The sequence below is a fragment of the Excalfactoria chinensis genome, chromosome 1 (assembly GCF_039878825.1).
Source record: "Excalfactoria chinensis isolate bCotChi1 chromosome 1, bCotChi1.hap2, whole genome shotgun sequence".
In the NCBI taxonomy this organism is placed as follows: Eukaryota; Metazoa; Chordata; class Aves; order Galliformes; family Phasianidae; genus Excalfactoria; species Excalfactoria chinensis.
The window spans coordinates 111,718,064-111,740,063 of NC_092825.1; the positions used below are offsets into that span (position 1 = coordinate 111,718,064).

A 22,000-nucleotide genomic window follows, 5' to 3' on the forward strand; every position below is an offset into this window, starting at 1 on the left:
TATTCTAGATTTTGACCATAGATGTTTGTTTGGTTGGATTTTTTTCCTCTGGATTGAGCTCAGGCCCTCAAGCTTCTTGATGACTGAATAAAGATGTCCTTACTGTCCACTGTGAATTGTTCACAACCTAACAAAAGTACACTGAAGCCTTAAGTAAAGCACATCTGCTGAGCATCTGAAAGACTACAGTTACTAGGATTATAACTGGACCACCTGTGGACTCCATGGGGCCCATCTCTCCATGCCTGTGTGATCAGATCTGCTGTGGGGAAGACAGTGTAGTCTAAGTGTGCTGAGGAGAGATGGAGTCTCCTTGGCAGGACAGAGCAGAGACCTCCTGCATAAATTGCTAGAAGTGCAAGAAAATCATAAAAAATTGACAATCACATCATCAAACATTAGTCCTCAGCCACATCTATCACACATCCCTGATGCAAGAGGGGATTATTTTTACTTTATAAAATAATTAAGTCAGTTTATACATGAAATCAATTTTTTAAAGAAATGAATTGTTCACAGTAGCATGTTGTTTTATCTAGCAAATATTGCTGTATACCGCTTCACTTTAAGTGCTGATAATGTAAATGGCAACGCAGTCCAAACAAAGAGTTTTGTCAGAGGTCATAACTTCATCGGTACTCTCAAGATCTTATCTTCTGCAGGGAGGTTTCCTACTACCTACCATGCTATAAGTTTTTGATAGACACGTACAACATCTACAAAAGACAATAAAGCACACAAAGATAAATTTAAAGCATATTCTGATCCACAACTCTTCGAATTAAAGTTGCATGTTTCCAATAGTTATAAAAGCTATTCTACATCAAGAAACAAATAATCACACCTTGATCTTGTACCAAAACCTATGCAAATCACAAATTAAAGTCTAATGCCTGCCTATCATTTCATCAGCATTTGCTGGAAAGGTATCAAAACCTCAGCATCCCTCTATGGAAGGAACACAATGAGCAGATGCTGAAGAGAAGCCACCAGTCTCACAGGTTCCCCTCCTTGCAATTCACCCTTCTGCACAAAGATACATCTGCTTAAGCCTGGATTTCCACATCTCCCTGCTGTCACTGTGCATGACATCTGAATCAAAGAGAAACCATTTCTTCCATAGAAAAAAGCATAGACGCCCCACTTAGTATGGCTGACATTTACCCCCCTTTCTCTCCAGCATTGTCTCAGCAAAGAACACCAGCTTCTCAACTTCCTCTCCATAACCAGCTTTCATTATCCACGTTCTGTTATCCAGAGATTCTTCTCCTTTAATTCCTCTAGTAGCACTCCTAGGATTTTCTTCTTCTGTTACAGCTAAGTTTGCTCAAGTAGTTAATACTGTTACAAAAAGCACTGCTTTTGACAACTATTTCGGCTAACAGCCTGCTGGAAACCCTCACCAGTTTTTATTTTTGTTTGCTTTTTTGTTTTTTTACACTGAAGACTTACCATATTAAGGCTTCCACCTAGTTCCAGACAGAATTATACCATGTCTTGTCTCATCAGAAAAGACACAATCCATCAAAATTAGGTGCACCACCTCTTCAGTGAACCACTAGCTCAAGACTGCCAAACTAGAATTTCTTTCTCATGAAGTTAACTAAGAATTGAAATATGGCTCATTTATGCTGCCAATTGCAGTGACCCTGAATTTTGACCACCAAACACAAGAACACTAATCATGTAAGAGGACTTGTAAGACAGTGATAAGATGAAAGACATGAATAACAGCTGTCAAGTTGAACCACACATTTGGGGCATCGGACAAGCAAAGAATTTTGAATCTTGGCTTCTCTTACTGCCTGTTGTTCTCTGCCACAGCAGGAAATCCATACAATTGCTTCAAAACTTAGTGGAACAAAACTGAAGTGTCACACAGTTCACTGCATGGCAAAACGATTTAAGAAATTCATGACTGTCATTAAATTCAGCCCCCAAAAATCACACATCACATAGTCCTATATGGTTTCACGTTAAATATGGTGACAGCAGGACAGGACAGAGTGGGACATGACAGGTTCTTTTTGTTTGCTTTTATTTTAATCTGTTGTTGCTGTTTTACTTTCAGTAGCCCCGACAGCCAATCTGAGATGGGTATTTGTTCCTCATCATGTCCATAAATTATACACGGCCAGACATTCTAAAGGTATGTTCCCTAAAGGTTTCAGGACCCTACCACTGCTGTCTTAATTTATGTTTTCAAGGGAACTCCTGTGGAAGGAATGAAAAAAGTATTTTGTTGGCTCAGAGCAGTACTGTCATGATGGCTCCCAGATTATTCCCTCGAGGCAGACAGACTAAGTAGGAGGCTTTATCATCATTCAGGCAGATGGGTTATTAGACACATGACACCAACAATTTTAGTAGACTTGAACACACAAGCTTGGTTTCAAGGCTGAAATACCAAAATGAATCCACTCCAGAGGAAACCTCTGTTATCAAATGTATCTATTTGATGGATACCATTATAAGTATCACATCTACAGTGTAATGATTTAACAAAGTATTCTTATTTTTTATTCCTTACTGAAAAGTGTAAAAGAACTGAAACAGGCACATAAGTCCCTCTCTCTCTCTCTTCACAGGCTGCACCTGAAGGAGGCTCCAGTGTTGTACAGTATCACATCTAACTCCTCACCTGAAAAGTAACAGTTATGAAAAAGTCATGAGAGTATTTTTTCTGCACTCTTCACCTTTTAGATTCTGGGTAACTGGTCTCTTACAGAAGAGAATTACATATAACTGTAAATACTAAGGCATAAAAAAATCCCTAGCCAATAGGCTTCACAGCTAAAAATAATCAGCATGAAATCCTATCTTCAGAACCATTCCATTACGTTGACCCACTGCATGTACATCAGTGTTTAATATTTTAATAATATATGTACATATACAAGATTCCAATTTGTAAGCTGATACTATTTCAAACACGCAAAAATGCTGTAACTACAAAGAACTACCCACTATAAAATTCCACAGATGTCTTTAATAGAACGTACTAAGCAGCCTACCATGTATCCATCCTTACCACCTCAAAGAGAGCGACATCTTCAAAATTCACCCATGAAACAGGTCCATCCACAGCATAAGCTCCTGAAACTGTTGAACTTGTAGGCTTAAAGTAGAGACTAAGAATACAGGACAGAGAGAGAAAATTGAAGAGCTCTAGCAACTCAGAATCTAAAGACCCACCACCTGAATCTTCTCCCGGTGACATTTTGGAGAGTGACCAGCAAGGAGCATGCTTTGGTACTTTCCAGTTGCACTACTAATCCAGTTTGTGTAATTCTCTCATTTTCCACTCTAAAAAAAATGATAATAATAATAATAATAATAAAGTAATCTTCAGTTGTAACTGATTTCTGATATAAGCCCTACAATGCCTAACCTCATGTTTAAAATTAAGCATACGTTGCTTCATAGTTCTTCTTATTTAATAGGTAATAATAATCCAGGAAATTTATTACACTTGTCGTCTGATATAAGCTACACTACCGTATGCCAATAACATACAGAAGCACAAGTATTTAGGGACTAAATTCCTATGGAGTCCATACGTTCCAAGATGGAAAAATTCACATTATAATCAAATCATAATTCCTGTTCAAGAAGAGTTTAATGAATGTGTACTCCAGATATTTAGTCTGTTCTTATAAAATGAGAGACGACCTTCACTCTTCACTCTAGTAGCAACTGGTTTATACCATCCAGCTATGCACACAATGGCATTTCATGTTTGCTTTGATTGCTTGTACATGCCAGAAGTTGATGTCATTGATAGATTAGGGCTATTGACATCGTTATTATCCTCACACAAAAAACGTTATTAGCATTATAGAAGGACTGAAAGTGTGCTACCCCATTTTCTAAAAACCCTTCCCATCTGCTGCTGGATGACATACACAGATCACCTTCCCTTGCCTATTAGCCAGATATTACAGCGAGCATTTGAACTCCATGGGAAGATTCTGGATGCACGTATCTTGTGAACAACTCCAGTGTTTGTAAGATAATTACTCTGGCATTGTTAACTTGCAGCAATAATCAGGAATGAAATCACCTAATAAGCCAAGTTACCTAGTAATCTAACACATTATAACAGTAACGACTGCATATAAACTTTGAACCCCTGTTAATGCCAATTAATTTCAAGAGCATTAGCACCAACGGTAAACAAGTATGAAACAGTTTAACTAATTAAAGCTTACTATGCAATAGTCTTTTAGCTTCAATTATCATTTTTCATATTAGTCATCTGAAACAGTAATGATATCCGCCAGCTGGAAAAGTTAAGCACTTAGAACAGGGCCATCTATTCCCACAGCAACAGGTAATCGTAACAGCTTTTGAAACTATGTCATGCACTTTCCTAGGGAAACTGCTAACTAAGCCTTATCAACAGAGACAAACAGCAGATGGCAACAAATGTGCCAAGACACATTTCATCCTCCAGGAAGAGTTCAACACGAGGCATCAGCAAAAAAAAAGCAGAGCTGGAAACATGACTTCCACAGATCTTAGCCAGCTGCTCCCTTCTGTAGCGAAAAATAAATAAAAATCAAACCTAGTCAAGCAGTGATTCTCACCCTACAGTACAGGTCTCAGATGTAGCCCATCCGCTTCTCCTTCACAGAAAATCTAGTACCAGGTGCACCACAAGAAGGTAGCTGAAATCATTTTCCTTGTGAGAAGCTTCTTTCTCAGCCCCCATTAAAAAGGAACTCGCTGAAATACAGACATCGACTCTCAAGGCTGAGAATGATTCCAATGGAGTTGGAACCCTGTAACTGCATGCAGACTTCTAATACTGACAGTCGATCTCGTCTGGAAACAGCCTTCAACAACTCAACTGCTCACTCATAAAAGTTCACAAATGAGAAGAAATACAGAAGCCAGGAAGTAGAACTAATATAATAAAAGGAAATCAGTTATTCTGTGTAAGCTATGTTACTATTTTCAAAACAGTTTACAGTACAGCTGCATTAACATTTATGCCCCCTTTACATTTAGAAGGTAGTTAAAATCAAAACATGTAAAGGAGTTTTCTTCCATTAGGAGTATTCACAGTTTTAGGTTTTCTCAAACTCCAGCTCCTCCATTATTCACTGTAGGAGCTCAAAAACACAGAGGGCAACACGTGCTCTTTCTGCAGAACAAGCGCCAGTTTGGTGTGTTACCTCAAATCCTACACAGCTATTGGCCAAGACAAAACCCACCTCTATGCTCTGTAAAAGCTGATTAATGGGTTAAACATGCAAAAAGCCTCTTTTCTGTTTTTTTTTTTTTTTTTTTTTACAGATTTTTTTTTTAACTAACTTATCATACCATCAAAATCCAAAAACCACGAAAGGTGTCTACTTCAAACACTACCTGGCAAAGCTGAGTAGTAAAAGTAGCATCATGTCACATAAAACCGAAAGAACAAAAACTTATGACCAAGAACACAGAGCAAATCTGCGATGATCTGTGTGCAACACAAACTATTAATAAACCATTAACTCTAAAATTCTTCACAGAGAGAAGAGCAGGCACAAAACAGGCTTTCCTCATGTTATGCTAGAAAAGGCCAGGGACAAATACTAAGTCAGTACTGATACTTGATAATTGTGATAATCTACTGCCATGCATACCTTACATGCTCTTCACTGCAAAAGAAGTTGCTTGGCTTAGCAGAGAGACTCTCCCTTATTATGCAGACCAGCTGAGCCAAAAACTATGCAGTACTGTATGGAATAACAGAAGGATCATTTCTGGAATAGTCAGATAAATAACATCTCATACTGTTCTACCATATCCAGATCTCTTCTGATAGATACATTCCTTTTTATTTTTAAATAGAAAAAAAAAAAAAAAAAGAAGAAGAAGAAAGCAACCAAGATCCCTTCGAAAAGGAAACAACATTAAATAAGCTAATGTAATAAACATCAGATAACAAATATTTATTCCTACTGTAAAAATTAATGAAAAGGAAACGGGGACAGCTGCACAGTCCAAAATTGGCAGTGATTTTCAGAGAAGGAATAGGATCCCTGAAACTATTACTAGACGGCTCAGGAATCCCTGGCAAAAAATCAAACAGTTTCTCTAAAAAAAAATAATAATAAATTGCTGTAATTTAACACAGTATTTATGACAGAGCAAAGTCACACAAGCTCACACTCCAGACTGAAAACTAAGAGACACAAATAAAAGCCACAATTTATTAATCTTCCCTCAGTCAGCATGTCAGAAGCCCATCTTACTGGGAAAGAGAAACACACCAAACAGTGCAAACTAGATGGCTTGTTATATATGAACAATGAAATAATTATTTACATCTAATGTTTAAAATACATATATATATATTAATAATCAAAGATCAAGAACGCCACCAAAGCAGCAGATAGCAAAAGGTCTGTACTAGAGAAAGGTGCAGGTTGTGTCCGTCTGAATAAAAGATAAAAGGTTGTATTTGCTATGCGCTTGTTAAGCGACACAAGATTTGGACAGAATCTACCACAGAAACCTACAAGCAACCAAAATCATTATGAAAGCCACTAGATCACTGTGATGTGCATGTACCCTCCTAGCCATAGAAGGAAACACATTAATTATGAAATGACATAGTAGGAAGTAAAAGAAAGCAACTTGACTCTTCCCTATCAAGTGCTCAATTCTAAATATTCCAAGTGCAACTGAAAACCTTAAAAACCTGTATAGAACTGTAGCCTAGTCCAAAAATTTAAGGAATATTGGTCCAATTTAACAATCAGAATGCAAGTGGAGAGGAAATTTCTTGTGTGACAGCATTTCCCTGGTATTTTTTTTAGGACTGTCGGGAAGTTTCCCACTAGGAGTACCACGACTAACTCAATTTGTATGCGTGCATACACCAGCACAATGCACTTTTGGCAAGAGGCAGCTTTTATAATCTTCCATTCTTAGTTCAGCAAGACTTTTTTTTTCCCGGATGAAAAGTTTCAGTCTCCTAAATTCAGTCCCATCTTGTTACAAGTCAGAAGCATTTTTCCATGGTTTACATAAAAGCATTTCCACTGAACTAAACAGCAAATGACAGATATAGCAAATGGGTTCCAGATAGCATTTAAATAGCCGTACTAATTACAACACACAGATAGGAACATGATCCCTTATTCAAGTCCTCAGAATAACCACCTAGAACATTAAAGGGAAAAGAGGAGAAAAGACAGCAAGTAAAGGAATTCAAAAAACAGCAAAAAAAAAACAAAACAAAAACCAAACCTAAAAACCCAACAAGAAAAAAAACCAGCAACAGCAAAACATTCAGCGTAAAAAAGGCAATCTCAACTAATTAGACACCATGATGATCTTTCCTCAGTCTGTTAGAGGCGAGTCGTTGTTCATAACTTCACAGATTTCCTCCAATCCTTTAACAAGGAAGGATCGGCAGTTTCTAAATCATTATTGCTCTGTCATCCTGGGCCACTGCCAAGAACGTGGAACTTTGGGACACCTGTCAATTAACACATTCCTACTGAAGGCAGGCTCATCTTCAGGCTTTAAACCTACCAAGAATTGGCGATTACAAGCAAGCAGATCAAAACACATAATAGAATTAGAATTAGCCTCTTGAAGAACAGCTTTTGACAAAAGAACACGAAGAGCTGCCTCTGCTTTAGTAGCTATATCCATATTTTGGAAGACGAACTACATGATGTAATAGACCTTTTTCCATCTCTAGCATCTGTGGTATATAGTAGCGCATGCCAAAATGACTGGCCACCTGATGGACAATTGTGTATAAGAGTCAGATCTAAAGCTTTTCTCTAATCAAAGCTTTCTGCAGGGGTTCTCAGTCTAAGTACAGGCTTCTCATTGATTTTTCTTTTCCTCCAGGATGACTACTTTTAACTCTAAGTTGAAAAATATAAAGTTATGCATTGAAGCAAAAAAAAACCAAAAACCCCAAACAGTATGATACATATTAAAACAACAAGACAAATGAGCTACTGTGATCTAAAGAAACTGATGGATTTCTGTGCAAATACAGGAATTATATTTGTCTAAGTTAAAAGATGCTGATTATGTCGAGTTCTGAGGGAGACAGGCAGAGTGAGGAGGACAAATTAAAGTTGCTGCATAAAAAACAAAACAAAACGTCAGCTGCCATTGACTCATAGCTCGGGAGTTCAGAAATTAAAGTAAAGAAAGTTCTAGGTTCAACAATTATAATCCCAATCAGAGCAAAACCAATGGGGAGCCCACAACCCACTGGAAAACTAACCTAAGATTTCCCTGTGGTTTTCTGCCAGTCTTTCTAGTGTCAATTCCAAATTAAAATACAACAAAGCCTTTAACGGTTTGATATCCCAATAACATTACAAACACCAAGGAAGAAGAATGAAATAACACCAAAAATATTCTTTGAACTAAGGTCAACCAGGGAGAAAAACAAAAAATCTTAGTATGTCAGTTGTTGTAGCGTCTAATAGAATGAAGATACAGAGAACAGTTCAAAACACCACATCGAAGGGGACATCTATCTATGGAAGAAACCATTACCACAGTTATCCCTTTCATGGACAACTGTTTTTCAGATTCAGCTTCCTTGGATAAAAACCTATTTGTATTTGAAGGTCTTCTATATCACTATCGCAGAAACCCTTTTTATGCAGGTATTTCAGAAAGCATGACCTTCAACTTCAGCAAGGCAGCTTAGCACACGATTCTGCTTTTCTGATAACTTCCAATAGTTTAAAATCCACAATTTCTGGTCTGTCTAATTAACAAGAAATTAGACTTAATTAACTTAACAAGCCATGATCAACGTGAGATAACCAACCAAGCAGTTGTTTGGCTATGACTGCCTACTCCCATCTCAGTAGCAAGCATCACCTTTGGTGGGGGTTTGTTAGTTCATTTTTTAAACCAGGGCTCCCTAACCACTGCTACCCAAATTTTAAGCATTTCTCCAGTCTCATGTGATTACTAAGACTTGTACAAGCTCAGCTAGATACGTCTGCCAGGAAATAATCCCTTCGGTAAGGTTCAAATGACATTCTGACATTCCCCGTTTTTGATGCGCGCCACCTTTCAGTCGCACAAATGGGAAACACTTTACCCCACCACCACCACCACCCTAAAAAACGTTATTTTTTCTTTATCTCTAAGATTGTGACCAGTAATAAAAGTCCAGACACAGGAAAGGTAAAGGGAATTGGATTTATTTTTTTTTTAATTATTTTTTAGTTATTGAGTGTTGAAAAAGGATTTTATGGAGCAACTGTTTCTCAAATCAGCAAATGCACACAGTATCAAACTGCAGACCAGATATCAACATATATAAAACTAATCCTATTCCCCAAAACATTACCCAGTAAGTTTGACAAAGGGCATAGCCTGAACCCAAAGACAACACTGCCACCAGCAACATCTCCTGTCTTCTATAAAGTACAACTCCTTCACTCCTGGAGTGAATTTCAACCATTTATCACACTTAAACACTTGAGGGGATTTATGTCATGCACTCCAACACTACCCTCTCTCTAATATGGAGGAACTCTCAAAAATTAGCTTAGACTATATGCCTACCTTAGAGGCTTCCTTCTTCAAACCTTGCCTGTCTACATTAGAAAACCCTCACAAGGTACATCTCACCTTGTTAAACTACAGATAGTTTCCAATAATTCTCTGAACAAAGCAGAATTCTTGTTGTTTGCCAGAGCCTCCTGCATTCTTGCAAGGACAGTATTGTACCTACAGCAGTAGAGACCGTTCAAGACGATAGTTCACCTTCCACTGATAAAAAAAAGGTCTTGAACAGTCTTATCTGTCCTATATTTCAATGCTGAAAACAGCATAAGCTGTTCATATGCACATCTTCTAAATTAAGCCAGTGACTCTTGGCATAGGCCCAACAAAAGAACATACACAGAAGAGCCCACATGACAATCTATGCAGTAAAACTGGCATTCAAAATACGCAGCTCTTCAGCTCTAGAACCAAAACAGCCTTCTAAGACAAATACCACTGCTGTAATGTCTTACTCCTAGACTTCTTTACTTGAAATGAAAAGCTGCTACTCCTGAATCTGCTGGATCTAGCTGACCTTGGCAATAAATCTCATTATAAATTAAAGCAACATCTAAACTAAAGGTGATAAAACCATGTCAGTTGAAATGAATCCCTGGACATCATCTAATCCAGACGTCTTCCCAAGAGATGGCTACAACTGTCTGCTACAAGGCAACACTGGAAAATTCTGGCTTCTTCTTGATAGTCCCCTTTTTAAGCTTCCGGTCACCACAATTTTCTTAAGCTTTTTCCCTGCAGACTGAAAAAACCCAGCTCTAAGCTTCTCTCTCACACGCCACAATAGGATCATCACTACAACCCTTAAACCATTAGCAGAAAACAGCAGATCTCCTAGGCTCAAAAGAGTATTCATTCATGAGCATAAATAATAAAGCACGTAGCTGTGCATGGAGCAAGAAGCTTCCAATAAAGGCTGTGTCACAACAGTGAGCTTCTGCATAGAAAGTATAGTTCCCAGGAAATATATGAGAATTTTGATTACAAGACCAAAGCGTTGTATTTTTGATGGATGGTACGAATGAGGCAGAATTATCTTGAAGAACAACCAGTTTAGAACTGGCATTGTGTAAAGCTCCTGTATCTTTCTTCAATACAGTATCTCTACGCCAATACCTGAAGAGAGCCACAAAAGGATCTCTCTCAAATCTCATAATTCCTATTGAATTCTAGCTAGGTAGGATTAAACAATTCCTTCAACTAAAGCCTAGGTATGGCAAACTCTCTGGAGACTAAAGGATTCAAGTACACTCACCAACACTTTACTGCATACTTGAGAGTCTCTGCGGCTAGTACCAGATGTGGAGAGACATTTCTACCACTCCTGATTACAAGCTACCAGCTCTCACCCAACACATGGCTTCTACAAGAGCACATAGTGCTACATTTCAGATCTCTGAATAATTTGCCAGAGGCTTTGCTCTTCAGCATCTCCTTGTACCTTGGCTTTCAGTTTTACCACGATTCTGAGTGAGACATATCTTACTGCTATCTAAGCAGTCAGATTAAGACAAGATTTAAGTAAAAGCAGTATCTTTGGGCATCATGAGAATGATGCTGAAGATAGGAAACCATAGGAGAAAACAAAAGTACATGTTCATCCCATTAACATTAACCCAATAGTTTCACAGTCAGGTGTTAGCTGGAAAAAGGATGGTGATGTTTGACCCCTTGTAACTCATGCTGAGTATGTCACCGATTTCTGACCTTCTCCTTTCTACCAGCCCTAAGAGCACGCAGTGAGTCACTGAGTCATTGATTCAACAAAAATCAGTTTGGTAGAGTTAGTTTTCAAGTCAGATCACCAGGCTGAGCCAACTCACCACATGGCTGCACAACTGATAGAACCCATCCACAGAAATAAGCTGTCAGAAGTGAGAGGCACCACAAATTTGGTGACAGCACAATCTTAAAGTAAGCAGTTGTGAAAAACAAAGTCTCTCTGTTCATCTGACTTGCTGTACATCTCAATCTTCCTAAACATTACTTGGTGAACACCCATAATATAAAGCCTTTCTGTTCATTAAAGAAAAACAAAACCCAAAATCAAATGAAATTTCTCCTCCAGACTAATTTCCTTTTTACTGAAGGTATTCTGATCATTCTTTTGAACTGAAACATTTCATTTCCTCCCTTTGGAGATACAGAAGTCTTTATCAGACCAGATGTCATCTCACGTACTTGACTTAGAATAATAATACCCAATTCCAACAAACGTTACGATGTTCCACAACTTTTCTACTACTGCATTGTCTGAAATGTCTGTTGTAACTTGTTTTGGGTATTATAATGCAGCATAATATGCACAGCTTTACTGCTGGACCACAACTGCATCTATAATGATAAATATAACAGTGACCATTTAATTTACCTCAAAAGCTTCCATTTAGAGATACTGCAACAATTTAGCACTGCTTCTCCTAAGATCTCAGCTCACTGTTAAAAGCAAACTCACATTTAAAAGCAAGCAATGAAGTCTTAACCCAGACTATTGTTTTCAGGTTCTAAGTCTTTCAAAAATGTTATGTTGATAATATATTCTTCGTCTAAATATAGAAGACATACTTAGATGAAAACTTAGGAGGATCCTTTCCCTCATTTAACATTCTGCTTTTCTCCCATACCACAAGACAGAATAAGCCAGGTATCTGACAGTTGCCCCACTCACATGACAGCTTATGCAGACTGCATAACCAAGGCCTTAGAAGTAATTATGAAAAAGTATCTGATGATCATTTTCCTCATTTGAACATTACTTCGTAAAAATATATATATATATATATATATATATAAAGCAAAGAAAGATACCTGGATTTCTTCACAGAAGCCAATTACTATACACAGTGATTAACCTGCTTACCTACCCTTGCCTAATTTATTTATTTATTTTTAAAATGAGCTCATCTTTCTCCACTTCATCTTTCTCCTCCCTCATCCATTCTTTCCCCAGACTGCTGCAATAACATGCTTTTATTCATTCCTTTTGACTGCCAGGGCCTTAAACTAATTATTAACTGAGAATGTATCTAAGGATCTGAATGAGAAAGTTGGAATTAACCCAACTGCCTTTCTCACCTTTTTATTTTGCATACTGCAGTAGCTGATCTACCTGCTAACACTGTCGAAACCAGTAAATGCGTGATTTTCCTTTCAAAAGCAAGTTTGGTGGCCACTTGAGCAAAAATGTATAACATGAAAAATAACAGAGAAAAAACAAAGTAACTGAAAAAAGCCACAACTTTGAGTGATAGCCATTAGCAACCAGGCTGACTACATGTAACATTGTCTCAACAACTTTGCTGTAAGAAAATCCTGCAGTGGAGGGCATCCTGATTTTGGGAAATGGGACAACTGACACTCCATCAAAAGACTTGTCCTTTAAAGAGGCTAAAAAGGCATGACCTTACACTGCCTGCAAGTGCAGAGCTGGCTGGTTGTACAACACCGACTCATCTTGTTTCCAGTTGTTAAATTACATTAAAGGACAGCTAAAAATACATTAAATATTTTCCTATTACTTTTCCATGCAAGCAACTGCTGTAGTTACAGCAAGAGCAATGTCCGGGCAAACACTTAGTAACAGGGAGGGGAAGAAGTCCAAAACCCTTCCAATGCATTCTAGATCAATAATGTAACATTTGGATAGCAAATGTAATTTTTTTTTTCTATATTTAATCTTTAAATTTGTTCTAAAAACAAGAACCAGAGCGTTTCTAATAATCCAAGCAGGAAAACATTTTTTTTTTTCTCCTAAAATATTCATGTCTTTTCCTAAAACATTCAGCAGATCTGAACTATGGTTTTCATTCCCTCCCATTCCAAATCTGCTTTTTTTTTTTTCTTTCAAAAATACACTGAAATTTGTTCATTCCCCCTGTGCTATATAATGTCTTAAATTCAAAGGAATTTCATACTGATAAGTCCCATCCTCCCGGCTGCAGATTACCCACAACTGAAAAAAAAAATGAACAAGATGCATCTGAAAAAAGACGGTGTAGTCAATGTTTAAAGCACTTTGTGACAAAAGAGAAAATCTTAATTGATTAATGATCTCAAGGTCTCTATCGCCATCTAGTGAAAAATTACTACCACTACTGTGCTATCCAGATAAATTAAATCTCACGCAACGGAATCAAATGTGCTAATTTATCCCCTGGATCCAGCCTACATACGACCCCAGACATAAGACTTTCCTACATTTCTCCTGCATGTAGCAAGTACGCAAGGGTCAAGCACCAAGCCTGACTGATGAGTACTGAGCTCCTATGGGAAATTCTGTCCAAGTGTCATAGATTACATTGTCCCAGCATCTAGATCTGTTTTTATAAATGATGTTCTTTCTCAATTGTATATAACAATTCTGTCATTAAACTGAAAATATCATGCCATACGCTATCATACATTATAAGTTCTTAAAATAGCAATGAATAATCACAACAGCCTGTAGTCAAAATAAGGAGCTCTGTGGTAGTTCCATGACATTTTGTTCATTGGCATAGCCAAACCACAAACCAAGGTTACAGTCCATGAGGAGCAATATAAAGCACTCAGTATTATGCATTTGCAGCGCTCAGTTCTCCTACAGCCTTCAGTCACACAATAACAAAGCACCAGTTTAAGAAATTCAAAGCTCATTCTCTCTCAGCTATGTTAAAACTTAGTGCTATCATCAGCTTCAACAACTTACAACTTGAAACGTACATTCCCTGCTTTAAATTAATCTGACAACACTTACAATTGAACTGTACTTCTGCAAAAGAAATATTAATTTCACTTCAACCTACACAGGATTTTTCCCCACTTAGACACCTGCATTAGAGACATCTACTAATTCATCTGCATTTGTGCAGGTCATTACAAATACATATAATTTATATATAATTGTTAATCATAAAGATCATTCAAGTTTGAAACAATAATGTCTTTCCTGTAATAGTTACTTTCTTAATTTACCTGTCCACATGGAAGAGCCAAATCTCCCAATACTTAACATTTACCAATGTTATATAAGCATTTAGAGCTTTTAGAGGAAATCTTAATCTAAAAGTAACATTTTTCTAGATTAAATATTCCAACTCACAAAAACAAGCCGGAAAACTAAGGTGACATCTCGTGACATCTTTTACAGCACAAACTACTACTTGCAGAATAAGGAACTAACAAAGTTGTATCTGTTTATTAATTACCTACTTATAAAAGCAAGTTCTTGTAACAGAATGTATACAACGTGTTTCATCAGAAACCATCATACTTCCACAGAAGTACAAAAGTACTCAAGTTTTCAGAAGTTTGTTATTTCCACGGGATTCAGAGTGCTAGGAAAAAAAGATAACTTCAGCTCTACAAGAGGTGCTCAACTAGACAGAAGAGTCATACCAAGACAGTAATGTCCCGCTGATTTCAGCAATGCTGCTGGCAGATGTAGTCTGGCTCCTGCTTAACTTAACCTCTGCACTGTGCTCCCAGCAGCCCCATCTCACAGAGCTACCTTTAGAAATCACCAGTGATGACACACCTTCAGCCAATGCTGTGCCAACGTAAGAGGTTCTTCCCCAAATTCAGATCAACTACAAAACTGTAGATGCAAATGTCTGGTAAAGCCCTGAAGAATGCAAACTCAGGTCCAGTACCACCAAAATTCAAGAAGTATGAAATCCCTCTGAACCAAAAAATGAAGTAAGTAAAATAAAGCATCTGAAATGTTCCCAGTGCATTTACTATATCTATTACTGCCTTTCCTCACCACACAGTAAACCATTTTACCATTATTTGGGGACATCCAGATTGGATGGGGCCTTGAGCATCCCGATCTACTGGAAGGCATCCCTGCCCATGGCAGGGTGTTAGAACCGGATGAACATTAATGTCCCTTCCAACCCAAAACATTCTGTGATTCTATAACTCTGTGATGCAGGAACACCAGAACTGGATGCACCACTATCCCATAAGGCACAGACAACTGAAAATAAACAGTATGTGCTACAAAGTAGTAATTTTCCATCCTAACAGAGAAGCAAAAGGCTCCAGTATCTATACAACACCTTGTTTGTGACAGGTGCTCAACATGATTAATGGAGAGCAACAACAACAAAAAAATCTAAATTTAGAAAATACAACCAATGAAATATACAGCTACTCCTCATGCCAGACTTGCAGACAAATACAGCAGAAACATCCCCCTGCCAAAAAAGATAGCACTTCCTTATAGGAAATGTCAGCATTAGAATTCACATGGAAGCATAACTCATTTACAGTAATCAAAGCTGGAAATCATTTCCTTGTTAAATGCCTTTAGGGTTAAACATATAGGCTAAGTAAATCCTGGAGGAACAGCAGATGTGAGGTTACCCCAGAGAACTGTTCAGAGGGGAAACCTCTGAAAAATAAAGATGTTACTAGAAACATTATACCCATCAGCTGGGAGTCATAAATGCATCTACAGCAAGGACAGCTGTACTCTTAAGTCACAAGAGTCACATGCCTCTGAGCACTGACACGAGCTCTTCCATCTTCCTGATCAACTAAAAAAAATTGACCAATCATTCTGTCACATTCATTACTTGGACCGCTAAAGATTCCTGCTTGGCATTCTCTTTTTTTAAGAACTAACAAGCAGTAGGATGAAAAGATTGTGTTTTAAGACACTGTGTATTAGTGATATCTTTTGGATCCTAAATAATTATTTCCTCTCTCAACCCATGTGGAGGTCAGCATTCAGCCATCGTAGTAATCAAATGGAGCAGTAGTTACGCCTATAAATTTAAAAGAATCTCTTAAAAATACAATCTGTCCTCTTGAAGCTAAAGCAAACCATCATTTTAAAGTACAAACAGGTTTTGAAAGGCCCTAATATACAATCCATTGGCACCAGGGGATTAATCAGCCCTGTCACAAAGTCAGGGTTTCAGGCAACAGTGTACCAAGACACATGACAGACTGACCAAAGACAAGCTCATCCAGAGTTGATGTGTACCACTGAAGCAAAGAGCAATGCATGAAGCAGAACTGGAAACTCATGGAAAGCATGCAAACAGTCCTGATTTTTCTTATTTTGATTTTTTTAAACCATAATCCAATCTGATGAAACCAAAGCAATTTTACACATACAAAAAAACAGCTCAAGCTACAGTTTCAACTTGTCTTAATTTGAGACATGCATCTCACTCTTTTCCAGACACCAAATTCCTTTTTTCTCCTCAAATGCGACACAGAAGAAAACTAAAACAATAGTTCCAAAATTAAAACCAGGTTTGAAAACAAGTGGAGGCCTCTATTCTCTTCAATGAAAAGCAGGTAGCTCAAATTAACTATTAGGTACATGTGTTCACAATGTGTTTAATGACTTACCTCTCTCCCTTTATGCGTCACCAAAGCCGCCAAGGGTTTGGCATAGAATCTGCTGTAGGAAAATCCTAGGCAGCCATACATACTGTTAGCGGTGAGTTTCAAAGCTTTCTGTCTGATATCGTACTGGAAAGAAACATAACCAGCAAAAATGATACAACCAAAATGAGCCAACAGAGAGCAGAACTTAATCTTCAAAATTACATTCACAGCTTTTTATATAGTCTGCAGCAATGATGGGCTCCAAGAAAAGCACATTACAATCACTGCTCACTACTAATCATCCCTATTCTGCAAGGCTGATCAGTGCGTTTAAGGGGAGTGGAAGGAAAAAAAAAATCAAAGGAGTTCCATAAAACACACCTGTAAATAAAGGTCAGGATTTAAGTCTGGCTGTTTCATTAACTGCTTAACTTGGCGCCTTCTCTCCACAAGTTTCCTGATTTCTTTAGGCAGAATTCCCATTTCCAAAGAAGGGTCCGGAAGCTCTGGAATTTCTTCCTCTTCTTCCACCTGTCAAATGATCATCAGTGCTTATCACTTTGTGCTTGAGAGTCAGGTTTTACCACGCTAAGTGAACAGCTTTGCCAGAGGGGGATAATAAAAACAACACAGCTCATATCCACTAGCGTGCAAGAACATCCAAGCCCATTCCTGTTTACAACAACAGGCGCAAAAGGGCTTTTATCTACAGTATTTGACTACATCACCTGGTCCCTGCTGGGGCCATGGTCTAAGCCTGTCTCTGTACAGAGGGAATCCCAACAAAAACATGGACCGGTAGCAGTGAGATTTTTTACTTCTATATACATATGAGTGTGTGAAAGAGATACAGTTGGTACGAGATGTATACACAAAGCAATCCTTCCCTTGCTAAACTAATACACCTTTTATTATTATTATTATTATTATTATTATTATTATTATTATTATTATTATTCTCTCCTAAGTATTTTTGGTCTTCTGAGCTGTAAAATGGAGCACACGATCTGAAGAACTGATAATCTGAACACAGTAATTGACAAAAAGGAAATCAACAGTAATAACAGAATGAAAACCCCACCCCAAGCAACTCTAACACAGCAAAAGAACAGCCCAACAGAAAGCACGCATTCCTCCTATTAGCATTTGTGAAGAAATTATTGCTCAGCAAAAGTGTGAAGATATTTCAAGCATAATGAAAGAGAGAGAAACACACAAAGAGTAACAGAGACACTAAGGCTGACACTTCAGTAAAGCAGATCAAAAAGAAACTTAACAAGGAATGACATTAAAGCTTGATTCAATATCATGCCTTGAGAGAAATCAAAATGAGCTGTTTCAATGTGAAGCACAATTAAGAAAGATGAATAAATTCACAGCAAGTTTGGAGAAACACAATGGAACAACTCCACAATTTTCTCCTCATTTCTGCTGTGGTACTGGTATTTTATTTGTCATAAGACTAGGTCTCATAACTATGTATGGACAACACACTTATTCCAGCCACAGAGCCAATCTCAGTTAAAATCAAAAGTCCCAGATTTAACCTTTAAACCTGACAAGCTCACTGCCTCAGTTTACAGCACAACTCCACCAACAACTGCGCCAGAAGAGCTGAGGAAAGGAGCATAAGCAGCCACAGAAAGGCCATGGCCAACACCGATGCTGAGAAAACACTACATGAAGAACATCTTCAGGAGGTTCTTTGGTTGCATTTAATATGGTTTAACACTTTCTTAAATAGAGTGAATTTCAGCAAATCTGGTCTTGCAGTTGACATACAGCAATGCTCTCTGACACACATCCAAGACATACTGCCCTGGCATCTAATAGAAGGTTGTTCTATTGCACTCCTCCCTCAAGCATCATGCATTGGTACATTTTATGGTACATTTTATGAATTCTACAGCAACATAACTTTAAGGAGCTTCTACAAAGATATGAAGAAATGGGCCAGTGCACTCAGGAACTGCTAGAAGGACACAGGCCCGAAAAGGAACAATTGTGCCCAACTAAAATTCTTGCTTCATGAGCATACCAAATTAGAAATAGATTTTATTTAGATGGGAGATAACTTACCAAGACACTGAAGAAATATTACTGAAATGAAGACGGCATATGTGCTATACTCCAAACCAATACTTACTGTGATGCATCTTTAAACAAGATTCATTTTTTTTAAGTGTGAAAGGAAAATAATAAAGGAGTCAAACAATGAATAAGAACAATTTCTTAAAAAGCTAATTCACAAAAAAGCATGCTGAAATTAAGGCAGTCACAAGTTAAAGCACACAAACCTCTGCCCTTTTCTGTGCTTCCGATGACAGTCTCTGCACTGTGGTAAAGCAGATATTAAACTCTTGGATAATTGATGGGTACAAGCTGTTGAAGTCGAGAAGCAAAATAAATTTGTCATAAAAACCTAAAACAGAGTTTAAAACAAAAGGTATGATTATTCAGTCTTGCTGAGGACTTCATCCAGCTCCAAAATTTATATGTAAGTGACAGTAATACATCATATCTCATTTCTGCAGTACCATAAATCCCTTGCAATAGCTGTTGAGACGTACCGCTACCTACTGCAGACAGCTGTCAGAAGTGGAACGATCCAACTCTATTAACTCATCAGAGTTGAACAGATAGCTTCTGTGTTACTATAGGACACTAGTACAGTTTTCCCCACATAGAGGAGAAACTGAAAGAAAACTTACATGTCCATTAGAAATGAATATACAGACTTAATCTTCTTACATAAAGCTACTGGGAGTTGTATTATATTCAAACAGAAACAATAAATCAACACCGAACTCCTGCAAGATACATACATTGTGCACTGTTGTCTGTCCACATTAGTATATTCTACCTGTCTCTAATTTCACAGAAGAAAGGAAACTGAAACATCTTACCAACTTTGGGATCCAAGACTAAGCCCCCAGCATATGCTGCCTTCTTTTTCCCTGTCTTCGATTTATTCTGATCTTCAAAATCTTCATCTTCATCCACCTATATTGGACATTGTAAAGTCATTATCTGGCCTCCAAGATTTCTGTTCTACTTCTACTGTTAGAAAAGTTATTTTTGGCAAATCAAATACAAAATTGAGTGCCACTGTATACAGTTCCCTTTAAAATACACTCAAGACATGGAATTTTCATCATGGCCTTTATTAAAGCCCTCAACATCTCAGAACAGCATTCAAACCAACTTATACAGGAACAAATTGATCACAAGAGATTACCAAGACTTAAGGAATTGTCACCATTCACTATAGCACTACACCATGTTTTCTTACTGTTTCTAAATATAGACAGCAAGAAAAAAAATCAACTCATGACCCACAAGAAAATATCTCTGCCAATTAAAATCAAAATACGTTTTTTGGAAGTAACAAGGATGGGCTTTAATTAAACAAATAAAAGCAGTATTATTGACTTAAAGAGTTATTTTGCTATTTGTTTCACTGTGATAAGAACTTTTTTTTGAGGGGTTCAAAGCTCTTGTGAACCAACTAAAATTCAGGCACTGCTTTGATGCAATAATACAAACAAAAGTACTTATTATTCTGAAATATTCTATTGAACTTAAGAGTAAAAGGCAAAAAATAGTGGAAGAAATGCATTCTGAAGTTCTAATGCACTTGCTAATAAATATATAGATGTTTCTATAAATATATTACAATGGCATTATTCAGATAATTTTTTTCTTAAACATCTTTGCATCTTTCACCCGCGTTCTCAAATCATACGCCTTATAAATCACACTTTGAAGAACTGTTTATCAGTAAAAGATTCCCTTAACCACAGAGTAAGAATACATCCATTAATCAACATAGTCTGTCTTGGGTAATATTCTCCCACTTTGGCTCATTTCATACTGAAAGATGAAATGAGTTTCTATAGATTTGTGATACACTGAGAAAGGTGATACAACGTGCCCTTAAAACAAATATTTCTCCACTGTCAACTCAGCAAAAACATTTTTTGAATTAATCGTAAGTTGTAAAGTTAAGTTACATCTAAAACAGGCCATGTCTGTGCCATGTTCTCAGTGAACAACAGTCAAAAGAATGCTACTGTTTATTAATAATAATTCTCAAATTAAAAAAACAACAGTTCAACTCACCAGCTTCTGTAGAGGCTTTTTAAAAACTTGTTTGTCTGGGACTATGTAGTCCTTTTCATAAAATGCATGAAGCAGCAAGAACTCATTACGTTCAGAACGTCCACCCATCATTGTCCTTGACTATAGAGAGGGGGGGAAAAAAATTCTTAGCAAAGCACAGAAAACAAACATAGATGTGCAAACATAAACTAAGCAGTTTCTTACAACTATTTTAAGTTCACCTAGCATTACTGTTACACTACAGTATTAGCATAGACAAAGCTCAAACACAGCCTTGGTATGGAAGCTTTAATACTTGATTAGATTACCAAACACTCACCACAACAAAAAACAGCACTGTATATTCTAAATTAGAGCTTATAACTGAAAATTTGCAATAAAACAGAAAAAAAACAGCTCTAAATTTGTGGATGAAAAAAGGGGGTGGGGGGGAAACATCATAAAAACGTACCATAACGTTTCCAGATATGTTTGTAATCTGAAGGGCCAGTGGCAGAACATTCAGCTCACACATGATCTGGAGAATGAACTTGGCATCTGTCCAGGTGTTTTCCAACATGAATAGTAAGTGAGGAGAATCACTGGAAAAAGAAGTGAAACGGCCCATCAAAGTAAAATCAGGCTCGTGTACTACACAGAACACACCTGGTACTTCTAGGACACCGGCAAGAAAATAATTAAAAGTATATAATTCGCATATCCTATTAGGTTATCTAAAAATCAAGTCTCACAAATCAATTTCCACTGCATATACACTATCATGGAATTATAGAATCACAAAGGTTAGAAAAGACCTCCCAGATGAACTAGTCCAAATACCCACCTACCACCAATATTTCCCCACTAATCACATTCCTCTGTAACACACCTACACAGCTCTGAACATCTCCAGGGACAGTGACTCCTTCACCTCCCTGGGCAGTCTGTGCCACTGCCTCACCACTCTTTCTGAGAATAAATTCCTCCTAGCATCCAACTTGAATCTCCACAGTGCAAC

At 37.5% G+C, this 22,000-nt stretch overlaps 1 protein-coding gene and 1 non-coding gene across 3 annotated transcripts in view; both read right to left on the reverse strand.

The window, feature by feature from the left end:
- POLA1 (DNA polymerase alpha 1, catalytic subunit) overlaps positions 1 to 22,000 on the reverse strand; it is a 188,779-nt gene that overhangs the window by 137,382 nt on the left and 29,397 nt on the right. For both annotated transcript variants that reach the window (XM_072332121.1, XM_072332113.1), the window contains exons 21-26: positions 21,455 to 21,584; positions 21,004 to 21,123; positions 19,788 to 19,884; positions 19,179 to 19,303; positions 17,263 to 17,412; positions 16,903 to 17,025 (exon numbers count right to left, since the gene is read on the reverse strand). In XM_072332121.1, coding sequence (XP_072188222.1) covers positions 16,903 to 17,025; positions 17,263 to 17,412; positions 19,179 to 19,303; positions 19,788 to 19,884; positions 21,004 to 21,123; positions 21,455 to 21,584 — 745 coding nt within the window. The remainder of the gene's footprint in view (positions 1 to 16,902; positions 17,026 to 17,262; positions 17,413 to 19,178; positions 19,304 to 19,787; positions 19,885 to 21,003; positions 21,124 to 21,454; positions 21,585 to 22,000) is intronic.
- On the reverse strand, positions 19,469 to 19,599 carry LOC140247534 (small Cajal body-specific RNA 24). Its single transcript, XR_011902713.1, has one exon.